The sequence below is a fragment of the Psammomys obesus genome, unplaced genomic scaffold, assembly GCF_907164565.1.
Source record: "Psammomys obesus unplaced genomic scaffold, mPsaObe1.curated_primary_1811, whole genome shotgun sequence".
NCBI lineage: Eukaryota > Metazoa > Chordata > Mammalia > Rodentia > Muridae > Psammomys > Psammomys obesus.
The window spans coordinates 8,432,534-8,458,692 of NW_026591598.1; the positions used below are offsets into that span (position 1 = coordinate 8,432,534).

At 46.9% G+C, this 26,159-nt stretch overlaps 1 protein-coding gene across 2 annotated transcripts; it reads right to left on the bottom strand.

Annotated features, from left to right (window-relative positions):
- Positions 1 to 1,229: 1,229 nt before the first annotated feature.
- On the bottom strand, positions 1,230 to 25,039 carry Tmem39b (transmembrane protein 39B). 2 transcript variants are annotated; one of them, XM_055610809.1, is made up of 9 exons: positions 24,940 to 25,039; positions 22,502 to 22,628; positions 21,804 to 22,023; positions 21,132 to 21,215; positions 20,672 to 20,826; positions 10,308 to 10,644; positions 7,951 to 8,138; positions 3,942 to 4,062; positions 1,230 to 1,675 (listed from the first exon to the last, which is right to left on the bottom strand). In XM_055610809.1, exons 1-9 carry the CDS (start codon positions 24,941 to 24,943, stop codon positions 1,433 to 1,435), a joined length of 1,479 nt encoding a protein of 492 aa, XP_055466784.1. In that variant the 5' UTR covers positions 24,944 to 25,039; the 3' UTR covers positions 1,230 to 1,432. The 2 variants fall into 2 exon arrangements, with proteins under 2 accessions (XP_055466784.1, XP_055466785.1); XM_055610810.1 differs by lacking the exons at positions 22,502 to 22,628; positions 24,940 to 25,039 and adding an exon at positions 21,335 to 21,417 and having other exon boundaries at positions 21,804 to 21,882.
- Between the last annotated feature and the right edge of the window lie 1,120 nt (positions 25,040 to 26,159).

The window sequence follows — 26,159 nt, forward strand, 5'->3', positions numbered from 1 at the left end:
CCTTCCCCTTAGAGCTCTCTATGCCTGCTGGGGCCAGCTGACCCTCAGATGACCCTTTCCATAGCATTGTTTTCATTCTAGGACTCAGCCTGCTCCCGATTACATTTCCCCCTCATCCAGACCCTGACCTTCCCAAAGACCTCCCATTTTCTTCACTTTCTTGTGTTGGAACCACATTCTGCTAGCCCTCTCCCAACACAATGGAGAATTCCACCCTTCCATCCTTCCTTCTCAGTGGGATGGCTCTCCTCCTTACACCGAATGTAAGTGCAACCACAACTGTGGCCTCACACATAGGGAGAGGACCAACAGCCTCCCCGCTGTGCTGGTGTTTTTTTTTTTTTTTTCTTTTTTCAAGAAACACAGTTTTTAAAATTACATTTATTGGGCCGGAGAGTTGGCTCAGTGATTCAGAGCACCTGTGGCTCTTGCGGAGGACCAGGGTTTCATTCTCGGCAACCAAATGGTGGCTCACAAAGCATGTGCAATCCCAATCTCAGGAGGTTCAATGTCCTCTTCTAACCTCTAAGGGCATCAGACACACGCATGGAGCATGTACATATGTAAATGGCCCATATTCATGAAATAATAAATCTAAAGCTATGTAAAAATTACATTTACTTTATGTGTGTGTGTGGAGAGGACAACCAACAGGAGTCATCAGGTCTCTCCTTCCACCATATTGGTCCCAGGGATTGAATCTGAGTTGTCAGGATTGGTGCAAAGTGCCTTGACCCTCTGACCCATCCTTCCAGCATTGCTTTCCCAGTGTAGCAGTATCCTGGCCTGGCACCAATGCCCAGTACAGGGCAGGGTTGGAGTGACTGCAGCCTGGGAGGACCAGGACATATTTTTCTAGGAGTAGTGTCACCACCTTTCAGAGGATTTTATTTTATTTTTTTGGCCAGCTCTGCCATTTCACAGGAGAAACAAGGCTCCTGCCTTGTTACCAGGAGCAAGTCACTAGAGCTCTGGGTTTCGGTTCACATGTGGGAGTGACAGCACACACCTTCATAGCATTGTTAAAATGGGGATGACAAGGCCTGAAGTATTCCACGCAGCAGCATCTGTACACAGCTGCCTCAGCCTCTGGGATCTCCTCATCTCCCAGCCACAGGAGGAGTCACAGAAGACAAGCGCAGGGCTTCCCGGCTCAAGATGCCCACACTTCTGACTGCCTGAAGGGCAGGAGCAAGAGAAAGAATCACAGGACACAGGCTTGTTGGGAGTATAAAAATAAGACTTTTTTTCTTCTTATCACATCAATTATCAAAGAAAGAAACATTACGTAACAAAAATACAAAGCTCTGGTGGATTTTTTGTTTGTTTGTTTTGTTTTGTTTTCCCCCCTCCCCCTACCCAACCCCCAAAGCCCTTGGCCAGGAGGCCCCAGGGTGAAGCCAGGATGTTGTCTCAAGAACCACCCTGGGGCTCAGGAGAACCGGTGGTCCAGGTCCCTCTGGGGGCTGGCAGAGTATGAGTAGGCTTTGCCCAACACTAGGCGGTCCCGGAGCAGCTTGAAGAAGGCGTAGTAGTTGCTGAAGAGGATGAGGGCCAGAGAGATGGTCTGGTGCCACTTCTCTGAGGACATTAAGGAGTACAGCTGGTAGACAATGACAGCGCCCTCCAGCAGCAGCAGGATGTTGAGGATCCTCAGGGGGTTGCTGAAAAAGAACTACCCAGGAGCGGGTAGGCAAAGGCCAGAGGGCATGCTCCAGAACCTGCTTTCTGGATGACGGGGGAGGGGGGGGGGGTGTTGGTGCCCAGTGAAGAGGTCGAGCTCTAGGGGTCCATGTGTATGTGGGGAAGACTGTGTCAGGTCAGGCAGGCTCTGCTACCTCATCTGTCTTTGCTTATGGCACTCTGCTCTGCTGCTTCCATTCAGACTGTGGAAGATACTTTTGGGAAGGTTTTTCTTTCTTTCTTTCTTTCTTTTTAATTTTTAAATTTTATTTTATGTGCATCATTGTGAAGGTGTCAGATCCCTTGGAACTGGAGTTACAGACAGTTGTGAGCTGCCATGAGGGTGCTGGGAATTGAACCCAGGTCCTTTGGAAGAACAGACAGTTCTTTTAACTACTGAGCCATCTCTCTAGCCCCTCTTTCTTTTTTTAACATTTTTTTATTTTTATGTATATGTATATTTTATGTATACGAGTGCTCTATCTGCATGTACACTGTGCACGCCATAAGAGGGCAGATCTCACTATAGATGGTTGTGAGCCAACATGTGGTTGCTGGGAATTGAACTCAGGACCTCTGGAAAAGCAGCTAGTGCTCTTAACCTCGGAGCCAACTCTTAAGTCACAGCTGGGAAGCCTTTTCTGAGAGGTCTCCCTTGCTCTTTCTGACCTAAAGTCAACTTCTTTTTATTTATTTGCTTCTAGGCTGGCCTTGAACTCACAGAGATCAGCATGCCTGAAGGCCAGGATTTAAAAACATGTACCATCACACCCAAACCAACTTTTTTTAAAATGTTACTCTCTGCAGTATTGTTGGGCCTGAACAAACCAGAATCTCTCTCTCTTTCTTTTTTTTTGGTAGTGCTAAGGATTGAACTCAGGCTTTATATGCTTAGCAACTCTGATATCATCAACATGAAAAGCTATTTATTTATTCTTAGTTGCTAGACATCAAAAGTATGGACAGCTATTAAACTCTACAGCCTGAGTACTTACTACCCTCTCTGTAGCATCCTAAACTAGACTGAAAATGTAGGGGGCATAGCAACACCTTAGTCTTACAAGGTGTTTCAAAGGAAAACAATGTAGAATTCAAATTTTTTTTTTTTCTGCCTGGCAGTGATGGCTCATGCCTTTAATCCCAGCTCTCAGGAAGTATAGGCCAGTCTGGTCTATAGAGTGAGTTCTAGGACAGCCAGGGATATGCAGAGAAACCATGTCTTGAAAAGCAAAACAAAACAAAACAAAAAAACAGAAAAAGAAAACAGAAAGAAAGAAGTTTTTGTTAAGTTCAAGAGTACTCAATGTCTAGGGATCTCAATCTGCAGAAAAAGCACCTAAAACTTTTTTGTTGTTGTTTGTTATTCAAGACAGGGTCAGGGTTTCTCTGTGTAGCCTTGGCTGTCCTGGAGTCTCTTTGTAGACAAGGCTGGCCTCAAACTCACAGAGATCTGCCTGCCTCTGCCTCCCTGAGTGCTGGGATTACAGGTGTGTACCACCACAACTGGCTAAAACACCTAAAATTTATGGACTGCTTATAGGGTGGGGAAGAGGCAGCAGGGGTGTAGCAAAAGAGACAGGATGCTGAGGTTAGGCCTTCGCCTTCTGTGAGTCTAGAAGCAAGTCTCTTCTCTCCCTCTCTCTCTGAGAAATGAAGGTAACTGGCCAGATCAACCACCTCCAGTGATCTCCAGCTTCACCTGGTCCCCCAGCTTCAGCAGAGGCTTCTAGGAAGTATGGGAATTCAAGCTCCTTCAGAGTAGTGCCATGAGGCCTCTGCTGGGAAGGGGGTTTGCAGGCTAGCAGCCTTGCTGATTCACAGCAACCCTTTCCCCTATGCTGACTCAGGCCATCTGCATGAGTTCCCAAGTTTCTCAGTGCAGCATTCTTGAATAGCTTAAAAATGCATGGCACAAAGTATGGATTCATTAACGTTATTCCCGCTGCTAGGATCTCTCTGTCTCTGTCAGTCTGTCCCTCCCTTTGTTTCTCTCAGTGCTAGGTTTAAAGGACCTGCCAAACCCTTCCATTTAATGTCTGATCCTCTCTCCATCTATCCGGCGCTCTGAAAGAGCTGCAGCCGAGGGAACTGCAGTTGTGCTCATCTGTGTGGACAGCCTTGGGTTGCGTGTGCACAATGTCTTTATCTGGTTTTGGCAATAGTGGGAACAGTCATCACCGTCCTCCCTGTCAAGGCCACCCACCCACTCCCTGCCTTGAAGATCAGGCCCCGCCTCCTGCCCAGAAAAGAACACTCACGTGGAACCGGAAGTGGGAGACATCTGAGGGGATGGCCACATTGTAGTGGCCCACTGCTTTGTAGACGTTCTTGCTGTGCTTTACCAGCACGCCCTGTGGCCACATGCACTCCTCAGTCCACCTGGAAGCAAGAGCACATCTTGTCGTCCCCAGCTCATTCATGAAAATGGGGGCCAAAGGATTGGGCACAGGGTGGCCATCAGCTCCACTTCCAACTCTATCACTCTGCCACTGTGACTCCTTCTCTGGGTCTCAGCTGCCTCCTCTATAAAATGGAGTGACAGCCACAGGCAATTCACTGCCGTGGGACATCTAAATTATGAAGAAAACCCTTGTCTCTATCTATTTGCCTCACTTGTAACCTCCTGTGGGTTAGATACCCACCTACCTAGGTAGACAAGGCATCTGTGATTATGCTGTTCAAAATGTGCTGAAGGCTTTGCAGTATCTCACGGCTTTGGCGTGGCTTCCTGAGAAGCCATTCGCCACCCCTTGATTTCCACTGTGCTGCTCACAGCCCTGCATAAGCCACTCCCACAACACTGACCGAGCTTCCTGATGCCTTGTCCTGGCAGGCTCTTTCCTTATTTTTCAAATCCTAAGATCCTCCAGAAAGCCTTTCTCAGACTCTTTATGGAATTGAGTATCTTTTATTGTTCCTTGAAACTTTTGCTACCTACTGGTCTACATTCCCCAGTGTTTGCCATTTATTTGTTTCCTTGTCTGTATCCATTCCTTTAGGAAGTGGACAGCATCTACTTCATGCCTGGCATTCAGAGGCTAACTGAAGCCAGGTGGCACACACCTTTAATCCCAGCACTTGTAGAGGCAGGTGGATCTCTGAGTTCAAGGCATGCCTGGCCTACAGAGTAAGATCTTGGACAGCCAGAGTTAACCATGGGAACCTGGTCTCAAAAAAACAAAACGAAAACAAAAACAAAATGGAGAGAGAGAGAGAGAGAGAGAGAGAGAGAGAGAAGCCAAATAAGAGCAGAGAGTTTCCTTCCAAAGTCCTATGACATTCCAGGGACCTCAAGATTCTCAGCCAGAAACAGAACTATATTCTTCTTATTATTATTTTTTAAAGATTTATTTATTTATTTTATGTATATGAACACTCTGTTTTCATGCACACCAGAAGAGGAAATCAGATTCCATTGCAGGTGGTTGTGAGCTATCATGTGGTTGCTGGGAACTGTACTCAGGACCTCTGGAAGATCAGTCAATGCTCTTAACCACTGAGCCATCTCTCCAGCCCCAGAACTACATTCTTAAGCAACTCTCATGTAACCATATTCTTGACTCATTGGTTCATTCACTTAAAAACACACAACCACAAGGACGAACCTCATAGACATAACCCTGAATGAAAGAAGCTGAACATGGCGTCTATTTATGATTTCATTCACAGGAAGTTCTAGAATAGGAAAAAACAATGTATGGTGTTGGTATAATATTTTTTTGAAATGTATACACCTTACCCTTATTCATTCAAACGCTGATTCCCCAACTCTCTGGTTTAAATCTGGATAGTGCATTGTGATACTTAGACTCAACTTTGTGTAACTAGGCCAAAATAAAGCAACTAGCCACAATACTGAACAATGGGAGGAGCCAGAGGGTAGGAAATGAGTGGGAGAAGAAAAGGTGAGGAGAGCTGGGAGAACAGAGGCAGGAGAGAGATCTTGGAACAGCGGGAAGAGAATGAACCAGACTTAAGATTTCACAAAAAGCAAGTATAATGGGTAAAATCTAAATGTTAGGAAACTATGCGGGCTTGGAGATCTAGGAGGGAGTAACTACTGCCCAGCATTGAGTTCTTGGTTAATTAAATAAACCCAGTCTCTGTGTGGTGATTTGAGTATACAGCTGTTTAGGATTAACAGCAGCGTTACCAGAAGATATATCAATAGTAAATATTAATACTCACCTACAACAGTATGGTGAAAGAAAGGTAGAGTGTGTGTGTGTCTGTGTGTGTTGGAGGAGGTTTACTGGGAAGAATCATGAAGAGAAATGGCTCAGCAGTTAAGAGCACTGGTTGCTCTTGCAGAGAGCCTGGGTTTAATTCCCAGCACTCGTATGGTGGCTCCCAACCATTTGTAATTCCAGTTCCGGGGGATCTGACACCATCTTCTGACCTCTGTGGTCATCAGACACGCACTCATAACCACAAATGAATCAATCTAAACAATTAAAAAAATAAAAAGCCCACAAAACACAGCCAGGCGTTCTGATGGGAGAGAGGAGATGGCTGGGTGCTACACAGGCAACAGACATGGTTTCTAGAGGCTTTCAGCCTGGAGCGAGCAGCACGAGACAAAGGAACAGAAGGGAGCAAGTGAAGAGGATGCTGTGGATGAGCACTGAGTGGAAAGGCCCTTTACAGAGGAAGGCGCCTGGAGTTTCCAGGCGAGCAGGAAATAGGAGAGGATAGAGAGAACACTCCAGTCCATCATTGGGAAAGGCTGGATTTGGAAGTGAGTAAAGCATATGAGAACTTGGCTAGAGGCAAGGTATTTGTTAGGATGTAGGAAGAAAATGAAGGGCTCACAGGCTCCAGCCCAGCAGCCTGGAGGCTGTGCAAAGGGCCTGGATCTTACTCAAGGACTGGAGTGAGGTATAGACAGGCAGCTTTCTTTTCTTTCTTTCTTTCTTTCTTTCTTTCTTTCTTTCTTTCTTTCTTTCTTTCTTTCTTTCTTTCTTTCTTTTTCTTTCTTTCTTTCCTTTCTTTTGTTCTTTCCTTCTTTCTCCTCCCTTCCTTCCTTTTTTTTTTTTTTTTTTTTCTGAGATACAGCTTCTTTGTGTAGCCTTGGCTGTCCTGAAACTCTATAGACCAGGCTGGCCTCCAACTCACAGAGATCCACCTGCATCTGCCTCCTGAGTGCTAGGATTAAAGGTATGAGCCATCATGTCCAGCTACATTCTATCTTTCTACTCCTTCTTCCCTCTAGTGCGGGGGATGAGCCAAGCCCTCTTATGGCTAATTCAGTAAGGTCAGCTGCTTCTCTCTGAACCTAAACAGAGCATGAAAAGGATCCTATGACAGGACCATAAACACAAGGGCACTTGGCCTCTGAGGAATCTCCTTGTGCTTTCACTCTGGTTGGCCTCCCTCTACAAAGCTGTCCTAGAGACTCATATGAGAACTTCAACAAGGGATGCTTAGTGTAATCAGGACAGGGACTCAGCTGAAAGGCTGTGCAATTGTTAGGCACTGATGAAGGATGAGGAGGCTGAAGGAAGACCAGCTCAGCACCTCAGAGCTCCTGTGTAGGGAGACATGAACTTCTGCTCTGAGAACAGTGTCAGCCTGCAGCTAAGCCTTTCGCCTCACTCATCCTAACTAATTTTTATGTGGTTATCTTCCCCCACCAGCCTGTGAACTTATTAAAAGATTTCATCTTTGTTTCATCCCTGATGCTCTCCCTTCCTGGATAGGGTTTACCACAAGCTAACACAGAACCATATCTCGCTCTGACCGAGGTTTCAAAAAGCACAGACTGGAAAAGTTCTTTCTACTTTTCAGAGCCATCTATAAATAACTCCCCCCAGCTGATAGGTGAAAGAGCAAGCTCCTTTGCCTGCTACAGAGCCCCAGGCTGAAGTGAAAGACTACTGAAGGAACAGGCAATGTAATGGTGGAGGAAGTAAGCAAGTAATCGAGCAAGTGACAGGAGCGAAGAATGACCTCACGCATGAGCAATCAGTCAGTGAGTGGACACATGGGAGAGTGAATGAGACAGTTGGGGGTCCACGCATTATCACCTGTCGTCCCTGCCCCTCGCCCCTGCCACGTCCAGTACACTAGTAATCTCCCCAAGGATGGAGAACAGGTCTAGCTAGAGCCCCAACATACTCTACTCTGGACACAAGTCCTAATACATCAGACAAGCTTCATAACTAACTTGCTGGCCAACTGAATGAGTTAGTGAGCCAGATGGCAAGTGACTCTGTACCCTGACCAGGGAAACAGGTTGGTTGGGCAACACAGGACAGGGTAACTCACGGGTGCTGCAGCACGTTGGAACAAAGAGCTGGGTCCACCTTCTGCCAGCAGCCCAGGTGGGCAGCAGCCTTGTGTAGTAGGTCGCAGTAGCTGGCAGGAAGCAGGTGCTGCATGAGGATCACAGAGGTGCTGATGGACACCAGCAGGAAGAGCTCGCAGGACCAGCGCTTGTCATAGTAATGTGTATTCTGAGGAGAGCAGGAGGTGGGTCAGGCTCAGGAGATCCAAAATGGCCCTGATCCCTCTCCCTTCCCTGAGTCTACCTAGAAACCAGGACAATATTATGGAGATTTCAGGACAGCCCGAAACCAACAATGACACGCCTGAGAAGGGCAGCTTAGAGCCTGTGCCCACCAGTCAATTTCTATGGTGGAAAATTGCTCTCCTGCCCCCTACTCTGGGTCAGCGCATGCCTGGACATGCAAAGCAATCTTGGCTCTGCTGAGCATTAATTATGAACTATGTGACTTCTGGCAAATTAACCTGACTATTCTTCCATTTCTTCACCAATTAGATGAGGGTAAAAGGAAGCACAGAAAATGTAGGCTTTAGAGAGATTTTAATGCATAACAGAGTTCTCTGCAGACAGTCCTCTCAACATTCAATTAAAAAAAATCTTTTGTGTGGGTTTAGCGATGTGGGTTAGTGTTTAAGAGCACTGGCTGCTGCTCCTCCAGAGGAGGGGTTTAGTTCCCAGCACTGACATGGAGACTCACAGCGATCCAGAACTACAAGCCCAGGGAACCTAGTACCTTTTCTGGCCTCTTGAGGGCACGGGCACACAGGTGGTGCACAGACCAGCACATGTAGGCAAACACCCATACACATTAAATTTAACAAGATTTTATGTGATGTATATGCTGTGTGTCTGTGTACCGTGTGCATGCAGACCAGAAGAAGGCATTACTTCCCCTGGAACTGGAGGTACAGACAGCCGTGAGGGGCCATGTGGGCACTGGGAATTGAACCCAGGGCCTCTGAAAGAGCAGACAGTGCTCTCAACTACTTAGCCATCTCTCCAGCCTCTAACTTCCAACTTTATCCTGGGGCCAGGAGGTAAACGCCCCTGCTTCCAGACCTGACAACATGACGTCAATCTCCAGGACCCAGACTGTGGGTGAACCAACTCCCACAAGCTGTCCACTGACTTCCACACACACCCAAGCATGCATTTGCCTACATAAACACACACACACACACACACACACACACACACACACACACACACACGGGGGGGATGTAACAAAGTGCGTCCTGGAGCAAGGATTCAAGTCTATTGCAGCTGAAGAAACTTAGTAAAGAATTAACTTTTGAGATCATTTAGATCTGATGACTCCCCGCTTCTTTCTTTCGAGATTGGTTTCTTTTATGAGTGTGCGCGTTCTGCCTACATGTATGTATGTATACCACATGAAGCAGTATCTGCAGAGGCCAGAAGGGGGCGGCAGAGCCTCTGGAGCTGAAGTTAAAGTCATGGAGCATGGTGTGGGCTGGGACCTGAACTCTGGTCCTCTGCAGGAGCAGCCAGTACTCTTTTTTTTTTTTGAAATGATTTATTTTATTTATTTATTTAATGTGCCTTGGGGTAAGGGTGTCAGACAGCCTGGAACTGGAGTTATAGAGAGCTGTGAGCTGCCATGTGGGTGCTGGAGTTGAACCCTGGCCCTTTGGAAGAGCAGACAGTGTTCTTAACCACTGAGCCATCTCTCCAGCCCCAGCCAGTACTCTTAACTGCTGAGACACCTCTCCTGCCCCAGCTCTTGGTTTCTCCATTCAATGGCAAAGCAGGACACTCATAGACCTGTGCCAAAGGAGCCACTAACATGCGAAGTCTCTTCTGTCAATCAGGAATCCTTGGCTAGGTCGCTCCCTTTCAGGGAAACTTGTCCTCTGTATTCCAGAGCTCCCGAGGAGAAAGCCTATCAAAACTGGCAGAGAGGAGGCTGGGGACAACTCTGACGGTGAAGTGCTTAAGGACTTGCCCTCTACTCCTCTGAGCCTATGTGAAAAGCCGCATGTGGTGTCTCGGCATCTGAATATCCAGCACTGGAAAAGCAGAGGCAGGAAGATCTCTGGATCTAGCTAAATCAGCACGCTGCAGATTCAATGACAGACGAGCTCAAGAAATAAGGCAGAGAGCAACTGAGGAAGACACCCCCTAGCAATTCTGGCTTTTTACACAGACACAAACAGACTTACACAGACACACACAAACTCTCATATACACACACACCTAGAAAACAAACATATAACAAGAAAACCCCCCAGGAGAGTTACTTTACAAACAGAAAGACTGAAAAGTGTGTATGTGGGGGGCAGGGCATAGCAAGCCACTTTGCTTGCGTTGAGCTTTGTACCTTCACAAACCAAACAGGTACGAAGGCCACATAGTAGGCACTTAGCATGGAGCTGACAAGCACTTCCTTCATGCGCCAATTGAAGTCCATTTTGAGGAACTCGACTTCATTGCGGATGAGGCTGGGTGACAGGCAGCAGGCATGGGTGGGCATGGCTTCTGGGCCATAGAGCTGTCGCGTGTGCTGCTTCCAAGTCTCCCGCAGTGTCAGCAAGTAGTCCCGACTCCTCGCCAGACCGCTGACGGCCTCTCTCGGCCCCATAGAAGCCATGTGGCTAAACAGGTTTGTCTTGCGAAGATCATAGTTGAGCTGCAGGAACGGAATGTACATCCCAAACCTGCTGTGGAAGAAAGAGGTGAGGCCAGGCCTATCCAAAGTCAGGATTCTGAACCTCGACTCAGGGAGGATGCTCTGATTTTCCTGCTGGCCTTCAGCCCTCCTGGACATTCAGAGGGGAAAATTTACTCATCTTCCTATCCCTCCACCTTTCCATCCAAGTCAATGGCTCAAAACATGTCTTAGCATTGAGTGCATGGTGGAACTGAGCATAGTAGGAAGCCAGAGGTAAATTCTTTCCTGAATGGTGATAGCTAACAATTACCATAGCAACCCACACTCATTGGGCACATGCCATGATCCAGGCTCACTTTTCTACATGCACTCCCTTTTTTCTTATAAGCATACAGGCAGCAGGTGCTATGATTTTGCCATTTTCTCAAGGAAGGAAATAGGGTTGCTCAGAGCAGTGTAGTTAGTTCTCTAAGGTAATACAATCAGTTCAGGAAAAACAGAGCCTAGGTTTATACCTAGAACTGCCTGGGACCAAATACATTAAGAAAAACAAAACACAAAACACCTCCAATCAATTTAAAGGATAAGATGGGGAAAAGGCATGGTGTGCCTTTCAGCCCAGCACTTGGGAGGCAGAGGCAGTTGGATCTCTAAATCTGGGGCCAGCCTGGTCTACAGAGTTCCAGAACAGCCAGGACTACATAGAAAGACCCTGTCTCAAAAAACAAACAAGCAAACAAATGAAAAAAAAAAAAATAAGATGTACATGGTGGCATGTGCCAGTCATTTCAGAATGTGGAAGGCTAAGGCGAGAAGATCATGGGTTCTAGGCTAGCCTAAGCCACATATTGAGACCTGTCTCAAACAAAAATATAGCATAATGGCACAGAACAGGTCATGGCTGTATAGCTGGTGTGTATGTAAGAGAGTGCTCTTCACCTTGCAGGGCAGTGGGCAAGAACAAATACTTATCCCGTGTCGATTATGTGCCAGGCACTCAACAGTCCACAATGTCCCCTCTGCAGCACCCATGTGGGGATTCAAAGAATTAGTCCAGGGGTTTGGAAGTGTGTGGCTGGGACTATGAGGACAAACTAGGCAGGTCCCATAACCTGAAAGAGTACAAGCATCGCATCTGCAGATTTAAGTAGCCACGGGCTGAAACTGTTTTGCAGACAGGGTCTTACTATGTAACCCAGGCTTGGTCTCATCCTTAACTTGCTATGTGAACCAGGTAATTCTCAGGCTGAGCTCAGGTAAATCTCAAGATCCTCCTGCCTCTGCCTCGTACATGCTCGGGTAATAGGCCTATGCCACTAGGCCTGGCAGAAATGTTACATTCTTGAGGACTGTACTAAAAACATAAGCCTGGAGTTGTTGTCGGCTGATTGAACATGTATAGTTTTCCCGTTGGCATGTATCTCTAAACAATATTAGCAACATTTTATATAGCATTTACACTGTATTAGGTATTAAAGGATAATGAGGTATACAGGAAGTTGTGTGTACACGGTTTGCTGTTGCTATGCCATCAGGTATACAGGACTTGAGCATCTTAGATTTTGGCATCTGTAGGATGTCCTGGACATAATCCTCCAGGGCTGACAAGGGGGTAATTATATCAGAAAAGTGGGTAAGGGCCAGAGAGATGGCTGACTGAGTAAAGGTACTTGCCACCAAGCTTGACAACCTGACTTTGATCCCTGGAACCCACACGGTGGAAGGAGAAAACTACCTCCTGTCAGCCGTCTTCTGAAAGCCACATGTGCACCATGAATGCATACATATGCATTCACACAAATAAGCATAATTAAGATGAATTTTAAAGTAGAAAACAGGCCTAGAGAGATGGCTCACTACTCTTGAAGAAGCTAGGGTCAGTTCTCAACATCCACACAGAGAGCTCACTACTGCCTGTAACTCTACTCCTAGAGAATCCAGTGTCCTTTTCTGACCGTTGAGGATTCTTGTATGTATGTGGTACACTTTTGCACACTCGGGTGTGTGCGTACACACACACAATGAAATTTTTTTTAAAAAGCAGAAAACAAACCTAAGTCAGCAAAAAGAAGAACTATGAAAATAAGCTCATTGTCACACAAATAATCTTGACTAATGGAGTTAGCAGACAGAAGCCAGGCATGATGGCACACACCTGTAATCCCAACACTCGGGAGGCAGAGGCAAGCGGATCTCTAGGAGTTCGAGGCCAGCCTAGTCTACAGAGTGAGTCCAGGACAGCCAAGGCTGCACAGGGAAACCGTGTCTCAAAAAACCAAAAGTAGGTAAGTAAATAGATAAATGTAAAAGAAAAGAAAAGAAAAGAAACAACCAAACCAACCAGAAAGCAGACACAGAGACATGTTGCCAAGTGAAGATGCCGTGATGTCCAGCACAGCTTTTCAACAGAGACAGAATGGCCACGCATTTAATAGTGATTTAACATGCACTACTAGTAGCCACACCAAGAGAAAATGGCTTTAATATTCTATTTTACCATTTCAGTGCCTGGAAAACACAGCTGTTTTAGCAATGAGGGTTTCCTAAGGAAATATCTGTCTGTCTTTGTTTGAAAGGAGTCTTCAGAATCTGCTACGACGTATTTTATACTTAAGAGCACAACACACTTCAGAGAAGCCTTCCTCAAGGTTTCAAAACCAGGGCAGTTGGTGACTTCTCAGCTATATGCTATATGAGTGTATTATGGGATGGTGCCCTGCAGCTAGCGGCTTATCTTTCCAGAGCGGCCCTAGAGAAAATCTGGCTTGAAATGGACAGATTTCACAGAAGATGGAAGTAAGAAGCAAGACTGAAGAGGATTAAACAAAGATGGTACTAACTATGAAAGTCCTTTTGTTCCCACTCACTTCATTCAGCCGGCCCTTTAGATTACCAAGAGCAACCAAATAAAGCATTGAGGGCGGAAGCCCTTAGCTAAGGGAGGCCCTTGAGTGGAAGCCTCTAAGGAAGGCCCTCTCATCCACTGCCCCTTTGGCCTATGGGGTCTACGGGAGCACAGGCCTGACAATGAGCTCCTACCTCACAGCTCGATAGTTACTGTGTCCTGCATGTGCTCGGCTGGAGCCCAGTCAAGCCTCTTGTCCACTGGAACAAGGGCAGAAGACGAAACAAACAACTCCTGCTTGTTCTCAAACACAGAGAGAAGAGGGACTGACTGCACTTGGAAAGGCAGCACAAAACGGGGAAAAGGAAAGTGGCTCTACTGGAAAGATGAAGCTGAGAGGACGTAAGAGGCTTTGAAAACAAGAGTCTCATATAATAGAGAATAATCTGTCTGAGGGTTGGTGGCGATGCTGCATTTAATCCCAGCACTGGGGAGGCAGAGGCAGGTGGAGCTCTGAGTCTGAGGCCAGCCTAGTCTACAGAGTGAGTTCTGGGAACAGCCATGGCTACACAGAGAAACCCTGTCTCAAACAAACAAACAAACAAACAAACAAACAACTAAATAAAAACGAACGCTTGCTGCTCTTGAAGAGGACCAGGTTCAGTTCCCAGCACCCACGTAGTAGCTCACAATCACCTGTATATCCAGTTTCAGGGGAACCAATGCCCTCTTCTGGCCTCTGGGGCTCTCGCACACATGTAACTCACATAATTCATAGGCTCACTTACATATAAATGGAAGCAAAAAGATTTTGAAAGAAAAAGAAGAAGGAAAAAAAAAAAAAAAAAGCCGGGTGGTGGTGTGCATGCCTTTAATCCCATCACTTGGGAGGCAGAAGCAGAGAGATTTCACACACAATTAAATTTTTTTAAAAAGCAGAAAACAAATCTAAGTCAGCAAAAAGAACTATGAAAATAAACTCATTGTCACACAAATAATCTTGACTAATGCAGGTTAACAGACAGAAGCCAGGCATGGTGGCACACACCTGTAATACCAACACTGGGGAGGCAGAGGCAAGCGAATCTCTATGAGTTCGAGGCCAGCCTAGTCTACAGAGTCAGTCCAGGACAGCCAAGGCCACACAGAGAAACCGTGTCTCAAAAAACCAAAAATAAAATAAAATAAAACTGAATTAAGAAAAGATATATAACGACATAGAATGCACACCCGTCTCAAACAGCCAGGTAGGCAGGGCAATCAACTGAGACACTTAAGAAGGCATGGGTCCAGGAGAGCATGCAGGTCAGGAGGCCAGCAAGGGAAGCCCCAGGCTGAACCACACGGCAAGCCTAGAGTAGCTGTTCCATTCTGGAACAGGAGGGTGGAGGTCGTAAGGTGGGATAGCATTGGCCAGGGAGGAAAAGGACTCCAGGTAACAGGCAGCACATTCGAGGGGCTGGAGAAACATGAGGATGTACTGACGGACCGTCATGAAGAAAGAAAGTCAGTTACAAACTCCAAGATAAGAATGTTATTTTAATATGAAGCACAGTCAAATATAGCATGATTTTAATTAACTGATGGAGTTTAAGAGAAACCATCTGACTCTGACATGAGCAACATTCTTTTCATGAGTTCACCCAATAACTATGACAATGAACGTCATTTTGGTATATTTACTAAGGTTACACTACTTAGTGGTACTTAATTTTTTAATTTATGATTTATTTATTTATTATTTATACAGTGTTCTGCCTGCATTTGTGCCTGCAGGCCAGAAGAGGGCACCAGATCTCATTATAGATGGTTGTAAGCCACCATGTGGTTGCTGGAAATTGGACTCAGGTCTTTTGCAAGAACAGCCTTAACCTCTGAGCCATCTCTCCAGCCCAGTGCTTAATTTTTTAAAATTAGTTTCAGACATGGGATGGAAAGCTGAAATGTGGTTATATAAGAGATGATGAGTATCATATTCTCTGACAATATAAGTGACTGCAATTGCCAGGAAGTGAAAGGAGGGAAAGGAAAAGAAAAATGGATAGGTAGGTTCCTAACAGTTTTTCTTTAAGAATTAAAGAAAATTTAATCATACGCATACAGTTGTGTGTGTGTGTGTGAATATGTGCCTGTGTGACCACAGGTGCTCCTAGGATCCAGAAAAGAGAGCTGTGTCCCAGGAGCTGAAGTTACAGGCAGCTGTCAGCACACATGACTGCTGGGAACTCAACTCCTATCCTCGGGAAGAGGAATATGTACTGTCAATTACTGAGCCATCTCTCCAGGCATCCCCCCCTCCCCCGCCAGGGTTCCCAATAGTGACTCAAAAACACTGTTGATAAAATTAAAAAAAAAAAAATGTTCTTTTGCAGTGTCTGAGTTGGCACATGCTAGAGTTCCATCTAACAGAATTTTGCGCATGCCAGACAAGAGCTATAGCACAGAGCAAAATACCGTTATTAGTGACAAAAATAACCAGCGGTGGGGAAGAGTTATCAAATGCTGGGGACAGGGGTAATGAGAGGGGAAGCTACGTCTGTCTGCCACTGTGGGGAATCAGGGTGCACGTGCTTGTACGCTGTGTGTGCTATGCTTGTCTCCAGGGCCTGTACGAAATGTCAAAGAGTGCCGATTACGCCTTAGAGGGGAAGCGGATGGCTGGAGGGCCGCAGTGCAGGGGAAGCTCTTTCAACTTATACTTTCACACCTTTCGACTTAAAGCAGTTTTACTTTATGGATGTTCTTGCATGTGTGTCTGGGCATCATACGCACACAGTGCCTGAAGATGCCAGAGGAAGGTGGGTCCTCTGTAGCTGAGGTCATAGGCAGCTGTTAGCCATCATGCTGGGAACGGAACCCAGGGCCATCTGAAGAGCAGCCAGAGCTCTTAACTGGCTACATAGGAGATCCTGTCTCTGAAAACAGAACAAAACAAAACACCAAAAAACTTCAAACTCTAAGAGTTTCTTTCTTTTTCTTTTTTTTTTTTTTTTGGTGGGAGGAGGTTTTGAGACAGGGTTTCTCTGTGTAGCCTTGGCTGTCCTTGAACTTGCTTTGTAGAACAGGCTGGCCTCAAATCACAAGAGCTCCACCTGCTCCCTTCCACATGCTGGGACTAAAGGCCTGTGCCACTACACCTGGCTTTTTTTTTTTTTTTTTTAAGGTAGGGTCTAATGTAGCCCAGGCTAAGTTTAACTGCTGTGTAGCTAATAAAAATCTTGAACTCTTATCCTCCTGCCTGTACCTCCTGAGTACTGGGCTTACAGAAATGTACCTGACTTCCGGCTTTATAGCTTGGAACTAAAAACCTGGATGGTGGGATTGGAAGCTACTGTTCTCTTTCTCTTTGGATCAGAGGGTGGGTGGGCAGGAATGTGTGCCCCAGCATGCCTGAGGAAGTGAGAGGACAACCTCAAGGAGCTGGTTCTCTCCTCATGTCATGTGGACCGCAGGGATCAAACTCCGGCTGTCCGTCAAGAACCTTTACTCACTGAGCCATCTCTTTTGGCCCAATTTCTTAAAATTCTTAACAGACGTACGGAACATACTGTCTGACATTCTACTCCTGGGAATATGTTGTATGGTAATACTGTTAAGTGTACGGAAATGACCCTGTGTCCCTGTCATAAAGAAAACACAGAATGTCAAATCTTACAAAGAAAGGTAAATCAAATTACCTTTGTATGTAAAAATTCTAGGGCCGGGGCTGGAGAGATGGCTCAGAGGTTAAGAACACCCGCTGTTCTTCCAAAAGTCCTGAGTTCAATTCCCAGCAGCCACATGGTGGCTCAAAATCATCTATAGTAAGATCTGGTGTGAGGGTAGATTGTTGTATAAATAATAAATAAATCTTAAAAAAAAAAAAAAAAGAAGAAGAAGCAAATGCTCATTAAAAAAAAAAAATTCTAGGGCTAAATAAATAAATAAATAAATGAATTCTAGGGCCAGTGACATGGCTCTGCAGCAAATGCTTGCTGCCAGGTCTGACACCCTAAGTTTGGCTCTGGGAACCAACATGCTGGAGGGAGAGACCCAAGCCTTGCAACTTGTCTTCTGGCAGGCACACGTGCACCATGACACATACACCGCCTTACATGTATAAATCAAATCTTTTTTTTTTTTTTAAGAACCAGGGTCTGTAGCAAGAATTCTGGAATTTGGTTTCTTTAAAAAAACATAAATATTATAAGAATGTGCTTTTATTTTAATCCCAGGTGAAGGGACGTGGGGCTGCTTCAGACTGTCTGCAGCAGCTGAATATGATTTGCCTTGTGCTCTAGCACAGGCACAGTTCTGCCAGCTGCAGACAGTCTGCACTTGTGTAACTCGTGGAATTCTGGGAACTTCGCAAAGGGAATATAAATGCTAGCGCACTGACAGGCGAGGTCATTGGTAGTTCAGGGAGGTTGTTTGTGGTTTGCTAGTAGCCATCGTCAAAGAAGAAACCGAAGAAAAGAAATTAGATCCAGGGGTTTTCCTATTTCCTCTCTCCCTCTCTCCTTGTTTCTCTGCAACTAGTGTTAGGGGGTGAAACAAGAGGCAGATAAGGGTGATAAAGGATGGGAAAAGAAGAACCCACAAAGTAGTGAAGACCAGCTGCGTGTGGTTATGGCACACACCTTGAATCCCAGGCAGAGGCAGGTGGATCCCTGAGCTCAAGGCCAGCCTGGTCTATAAGCCAATTCCAAAACACAGAGTAAACCCTGTCTCAAAACAAATAAACCCCACAAAAATGGGCACAGTGGTGCATGCCTGTAATCCCAGCGCTCAGGGAGGTAGAGGCAGGCGGATCTCTCAGAGTTCAAGGCCAGCCTGGTCTACAAAGCCAAGTCCAGGACAGCCAAGGTTACACGGAGAAACCCTGTTTCACAAAAAACCAAACCAAACCAAAACAGACCCCCAAAACAACAGAAGAATAGACGATGAAATATAGTATGAGGCTACTGTCATATCTATCGCCATGAAAAATGTCTAAGTTCCAATTAATGAAAAAATATAAAACTACCATATGAAAAAAGTTCCATTAAGTTATATTAGTATCACATATACTATGATATGAATATATTTTTATTTTTAAGTGTAGTGATGGGCATGGTGGCACATACTCGTAACCCTGGCACTCAGGAGGTAGAGGTCAGAGCATGAAGAGTTCAAGGTCATCCTCAGCTACACAATGAGTGGGAGCCAGCTTGGACTACATGAAATTCCTGTCCCGAATAACCAAAACCAAACCAAACCAAACCAAACCAAACCAAACCAAACCAAACCAAACCATTACAGCCTTCGTGGCGGGAAGGGGATGTGGCTCAGCTGTAGAGTGCTTGTGTGAAATGCACGTGCTCTTAGGTTTTATTTCCAGTACCACACAACTAAGAAAAACAACTGAAAACAAAACAACACCAAAAAACCAAGAAGTAGTGCCATGCACCCTTCATCCCAGCAATAGGGAGGCAGAGGCAGGCAGATCTCTGAGTTTGAGGACAACCAAGGCTGCACAGACATACCCTGTCTTGGAAAAAAAAAAATAAACACAGGCTTTCACAGAGCTAAATACTTCTATAAGATGTGTATGAGTCCCATAATTAAAGTCTAGAAGGGAGGGAGTACAGTGCCTGCCTACCATGCAGGAGGTTCGGGGTTGGGGTCCCCAGCACCACACACTCTGGGCACAATGGCAAAAAACCTGTAATTCAACCCTCCTGAGGTAAAGGCAGGCTCAGCCTCAAGGTTAGCCTTGGCTGCATAGCAAATTCAAGGCCAGGCTGGTATAGAGAAAACCTCTCTCTTGAGGACTAGGTGACAGCACAGTGGTTAAAAGACACTTGCTGCCTTTGCAGAGGACTTGGGTTTAGTTTCTAGCTCCCACATGGCAGCTCATAATTTTCCTAACTTTAATCAGAAGGGATCTGACACCCTCTTCCTGCTTCCAGCGGCACTCATGCACATACGTTCATGCAGGCAAAATACTTATATACATAAAGGTTAATATATTAATTCTTATCAATTTTATATGCATGGATTTTTATTAATAATTTGATTTAATAATTATTTCAAATTTACTTATATTAATTATATAAATTTTTACTAATATAATAGTTTTGATTAATTAATACACACACACACACACACACACACACACTCACATGGTTTTTCTATGTAGCTCTGGGCATCCTGGAACTCATTCTGTAGACCAGAACTGGCCTTGAACTCACAGAGATCTGTCTGCCTCTGCCTCCTGAGTGCTGGGATTAATGGCGTGTGTCACTACTACCCAGCTGATATATTTGTTTTAAACTCCTAAAAATCCCTGCTTGTAACCAGGCACGTGAGACCACCCAAACAGGCATGTTCTTAGTCCAGCAGGGGAGGGAAGCAGAGGGCAGAGCTCTGCAGCTTTCCAAGAGCCAGAACTGGCCCATCCTGAGGATGCTCATGGACCAGAAAGCACAACGATGGCAGGTGACTGTCCATGCCCAGGGAGCCAGGAGCCTCCTGGATTCTGGACCATAGAGGGGCAGATCTGGCCTTTCCATCTGAATGGAGTCTCTGGTGAGGCAGTCAGGCAAGCCAAGCAGACACTGAGACACAGGTACATACTCAGAGGCAGACATGTATACACACAGGTGTGCTTCACAGACACTCACAGAGACACGTAAACAAAGATATCAAGAAGCAAAAAGACATTTCATAGCCGGGTGTGGCAGCTCGCACCTATAATCCCAGCATTCAGGAGGCAGAGGCAAGTGTACCGCTGTGAGTTCAAGGCCAGTCTGGTCTACAAAATGAGTCCAGGCCAGGCAAGACAACACAGAGAAACCCTGTCTCAAAAAAAAAAAAAAAAAAATCATAAACGCAAAGGGGAGGGTGAGGAAATGGAGGAATGGAGAAATACAGAGAAAACAGGAAGAGAGAGAGAGAAAGAAAGAAGAAAGCAAGACAGAAAGACAAAGCAAGCCCATGCATTCCCATTTGCAAATGTCCCCTTGGGTATTCATTCAGCTCTGAATCCCATTCCAGCCTCCCATCGGTAGAGATGGAGTAGCTTATACCACTTCAATTTCTTCTGCAAAAAAGGCTAATCGTCCTGTTCTCAGATGTCACCAGATGTTTTGAGAGGCCATTGTTGCTGCCTGCCTTCGAGCCTGCCAGATACTGTGGACTGATAACCCAGCCACACAAAGGGCACAATCAAGTGTCAGGTGCTAGGGGTGAGGTGAGGGGTACTCACGGATAGCAGAGGAACAGGAGGTTCAGGAAGGAGTAGGTCCTGAAGAGGTGGATGAGGGACCGGCACAGACTCCAGCCTGTGGCCGTGAGAACGGTGAAGCGGGTGAGGAACAGCAGGATGGAGCGAAAGAGGGAGACCTTCCCCCTCTGAGAAGCCTGGGTTGGGGTGAGATACGACAGGCTGGGACCTTGGATGGAGGCCACAGGAGCCATGCCCTAGTCCCACAGAACATGGCCTATAATCCCACCCAGGAAAAGGCGCAGAGCAGGCTGGGAAGAACGTAGCCTGTCTTTCTGATGCCTAGTGGATTGGGAGAGTCAATGGGATACCATAACATTCATCAAATAAGCCCACAAGGAGCTCAGAGGAAATCCCTCGGGGCTAAGGGTAGGTGTGTCTCCTTGGCATCCCGTGGAAAGGGGAGTCCCAAAGCCCCTGGCCAGCCTTTAGACCCAATCACCTCCTTCACGATGGACCCAATGAAGCGGCGGCCCAGAACAATGGTGGTCACCATCAGCAAGTTGAAGTCGATCAGGTGGAAGTTCTGTCAGAGGGCAGAGGCCTGGGGGTCACATGGGCCCCTTCTCCATACATAGGCTTTTCTTATACCCATTACCTCCCCCGGCCCAGTTCTTTCCACAGAGACTGTCCCCATTCTCTGACCTTCATTGGCCTCCAGCTGACTCAGGACAGGAAATTACCTAGAGGAGTAGAACAGGACCCAGAGAAGGGAAGTGGGACAGTCCCTGGGGATAAGAGAGTGGTGTGTGAGCACTCTTGCTCTAACACCCATGTCCCTGTCCCTGAACCTCTTTTTCTGTCCAGGGTTCTTTCCACCCCTGAAGCATTCATACATTCCCAAGACTCATCTCTCAGACAAGATTTAGGATCCCGTCTGTCAGATTCAACTCTGCTATCCTTACAGAGCCCTGCATAGTTCTAAGCACACTAGCTATAGTTAAGAACCGTCGGTTTCCTGTTCCCTCTACATCCAACATGCCCAATATGGAGGCAGGGATACAGCAGGTATACAGTGGTATTTGGTAAGCTATGTAACACATACAAAACATGCAGGCATACAAGCACGCATGCGCACTCTCGAGCACACAGCCGACTCTGGCTGAGCACCTACCAGGGAGGTGTGGGAGGGTGGGTGTGAGGGTGGGTACCACCAGACCGTCTTATAGATGTTGATGTAGTGCACGAACAGGGCTATGAGCTGACAGAAGAAGAGCTGGAGCTCAAACAGAATGCTGGCCTGGACTGGCAGCTCGGGGATCTTGCAGTGCTGCAGAGGCACCACTGTCTGGGTGGCCAGCGGAGGGCTGGAGAGGCCTGTTCCAGAACTGGTCCTGGAGGTGGAGAATAACAACATCAGGAGCTAACCTGAGAATCTGGCCAGAAAAAGCTTCTGGCACAGAGGATTGTGCATTTCATCAAAAAGCAGCCTACAAGGATGAAGTCTTCCTTATCTTGCCTGGCAGACAAAAGGAGCAGAAGGAAAGAGCCTTTCCTCTCCTGACTTTATTCAAGTCTTCCCACTCTTCCCAGGAGGGAATTCTGAGGCTCGCTTTTCAAATAAGAAAAAGGAGGCCCAGAGACAGATGGCAACCTGGGCAAGCCACCAGTAAATCAGGAGTACAGCCCCAGCTGGGACTGGTTTGTTCTACCAAATCTCATAGCATCTCTCCAAGAGACCACCCTCAGAGCCTGCTCTGGTCTTTGCGGATGCTCAGTCCCCTCTAGCCCCACCTGGCATGTAGGATAGTGCGTCTTAAAATCCAGTGAGGGTCAGCCTGATCCACACTGCCACAGGAAGAGGCGGCTTACCTCGTTCGAGAACGGACGCTGGTCACTGATGCACTGGAAGTGTGGCCTCCACTAGAGGTGCCAGAAGATCCTGGCTCACAGAGCGGATTTCGACAATAAGATGTCCTGTTGGGACCTCTTCGTCCTCCTGTAGGACATGAATCAAGGATGACAGCAATGCTATATTAGTTAACTGGCATTTCATTTTCTTTCTTTCTTTGCTATGTGGATGAGGCTAGCTGTGAGCTCATGCATTTCATTTTATCAAACCCCACAGGAGCCTATGAAGCAGCTTCTGCCTACCTCCTCAGCACCCGCCTTCTGTCCCTACCCTACCCTACCCTGGGCTCTGGCTATCAGGTAGGCACATTTGTCAACTCTTGCATTTCTGTGCTTTTTATATGGAGTGCTTTCCTGCCTGTCCTTTTTGATGTATTTCTCTTCTTCTAGTGGAGAATTTCAATTTTTACTTGGTTCTGTTGTGTGTGATGAAGCATGCATGCCACACTGTGCATAGAAAGGTCAGAAGGCCACTTTTGGGGGTTAGGTTCCAAGGACTGAATTCAGGTCAGCAGGTCTGCACAATTCTCTACCTTGTCGCTTGCTGTTGTTACTTTCAAACAGGACCTCTCATTGGCCTGGGGCTCGCCAATTAGGTAGGCTGGCAGGCCAGTGAGCCCAGGAATCTGTTCATCTCAGTCTCTGCAGTGCTGGGATTACGAGATCACGCCACCACACCCAGTGTTTTTCAGGTTCTGGGAATCAAACTTAGGTCCTCACACTTGTGTGGCAAGCACTTTGGGAAGTAAGCTATCTTCCCAACCCCCCCTTCTTCTTTCTGAGACAGGGTTTCACTGTGTAGTCCTGGCTGTCCTGGAACTCGATCTGTAGACTCCACCTGCCTCTGCCTCTCAAGCACTGGGGCCACCACTGCCCAGCTAGAAATTATCTTAAAAATTTTTTAATGTATTTTATGTGTATGGATGTTTTTCCTGCATGCATGCATGTGTTCCACATGTGTGCCTCGTATGTGCAGAGGTCAGAAGAGGGCTTCAGATCCCTGAAGCTGGAGCTGGGGACGGCTGGGAATCACAATGTGGGTGCTAGGAATTAAACCTCGGCCCTCTGCAAAAGGAACTAACACTCCTCATTGCTGAGCAATTTCTCCAGTACCTCTGAAATCACTTATCTGTTAACATGTTTTGCTGTCTTTCCCACTAAAATGGAAAGTCAGTAAATTCATTTCTCACTATGTAAACAACTCAAACTTACAGCCCACCTGCCTCAGCCTCCCGAGCGCTAGGATAATGGGCTTGTACTACTAGACAGTGTCTTCCTCGTTGTTTCTGTCACTTCCAGTTCACTGGGATCTATGCTGGTAAGTGAATGGGACAATTCATGAATGGCAGGATTTTCAGATTAGTTTACACGATGTCATCAGGGACAGTAAAGAGCAGGCTCTGAGTCCTGAGCGTCTCGGTTCTGATATTTGCTCCTTTTCTTCTGGATATGAGTCTCCAGAAACTTACAATCTGGCCAGCTTTGAGACAAGTTTTTCCTCCAGGGCTCTGAGCTTAACGTCAGAATGGTCTTTGAGACAGTGCTGTGGTTGTGAAACAAAACTTAGATATTATAAAGCTGTATCTCTAAGACTAGTGGTCTATCCTAAGATCCCAGGCAGCATCCTACACATAACTCCCAAACCCTTAATCGAAGTTATAACTTGTTCATCTTCCTCATGGCAACAGAGGAGCCTCCATTCATAAGCATTGAGCTCAGGCTTCCCTAGCTCTGAAGGTTTTCTGACAGATCCTCAAAATATGCCTGTCCAAAGCTCTGACCTCAAGCCCCCAGACCGAAAACTTTGTTCACACACTGTTATATTTGGCTTGGAAAACCCCACACACACTCCCTCAGCGCAGGAACTCTGCCCACGCCCACTCTCTTTTAGAATCTGTGCACCCACACAAAGTCCTCAGCCCAGAAACTCCGCCCACACACAACTGTCAGCCCAAAGACCCCGCCCACAAGCCAGTCAAAGCCCTCCAGGACCTGAAGCTTGGCTCAGAAGGGGCTCCCTTGGTGGGCTGGGTCTCCCTTCAGCCCCAACGCCCTTAGTGCAAGCGCCTACAGTCCAGAAGGTTCTCTCCCACACCAGCGACCACAAGTCTAAAACCGCACCCTTAGCTCGCAGTCTCGCCCACCAGGCTGCCCGGCCCCCATTTCCAGCCGGGAGAATGGTGTCCCCAAGGAAGCCCGAGCCCCTTGGGCCCTCTCCATTTTGGAAGCTCCGCCCCTACGCAGTGACCCGCCCCCTCAGGACCGGAGGGGCGGGGTCCCGCCTGCGCCGCGTCCCTTCCCCTCCCCCTCCTCGCGGCTCCGGTCCGCGTGGAGCGGCGGTTAGCAGCCAGGCGTGCCCTGTCCCGCGGCCCCGGACGAGCCCAGCCAGCTCTGCTCACCCATCTCCTTCCCGCGGCGCTCTCCGCTCGCCGCCGCAGCTCCTGCGGGCAATATGTCGGAGGCGACGGCGGCCGGGAGAGGACTAACCACCGCAGCGCAGGCCGGGGATCAGCCGCGCGCTCCCGCGGGCTGCCTAATTTGCATACTAGGCGGGCTAGGAGCCGGGAGCACGCTTCTTAAAGGGGCCGTCAGGACAAAGGCTGTGCTAGCGCTCTTTGTCTCTCCTTCCCCACGCCTTTCAGGCAGCTGCTGCTGAAGTGATTCTGGAGGGGGCGTACCCACCTCCTGTGTTTCTCCACCCTGTTCTGAAGGAGGACGCCCGAGCGGCTTTCCGCCGCTGCTGAAATCCTATTCTTTAGCAACACAGTCACCTCATACTTAGCGCGTCCGGGGCTTTCGGTGCTCTCTGCTTTTATTGTAGTTTGGCTCATCCCAGTCAAAACCGAGGAAATCTTTGATCTAGACTGAGCTCTAGGCATTTCTCATGTTTATTTCACTGCCACCACCTTAGCTTAGAGCATACGCCTGCCATTTTCAAGTGCTGAAAGTATATTCATGGGTATTGATGATGATTATTAATCAATATAATTAGCTTTTTTTTTTTTTTTTAACATTCTAAGTTTTGCGGTGTGGGGGTGCGTGTAGCAGTGGACATGGGAGGACAACCTGTAGGAGGTTTCTTATTGTACCATTTAGGTTCCTAGGACAAACCTAAAATTGTCGGGCTCGGAGGCAAGAACCTTTACTTGCTGAGCCATTTCGCCAGCCATTTGACTTTGTTTTTTGAGACGGGGCCCAGGCTGGCCTTGAACTTGCAATGAGATAGGAGAATTACCTTTAATTTCTGACCCCTCTGCTTCAGGGTGTTAGAATTATCCCACTATGACAGGTTTATGTAGAGTTGGAAATCAAACCTAATGCAAGCACAATTTACTTAGTAGGGGCTGAAGATTAAGTGAGATGATCCATGTAGTCCCAGTTTTAATCAGTGTTAGCCATCGTCTGGCAAACGCTTAACAGAGGAAGCAAGTCTATAAAGGTGCTACTGTGTGCTTTCTGCCCTTGGAAGACTGATAAGCAATCTATAGAGGTGGAGGTGGGGGGATTGAAACTAGGGCCTCACACATGCTAAGCAAGTGTTCTACCACTCAACTGTATTCCCAGCCTCATAAGCAATCTTAATCATCTTGTGACTTCATTGGTTATCACAGTGCTTGGC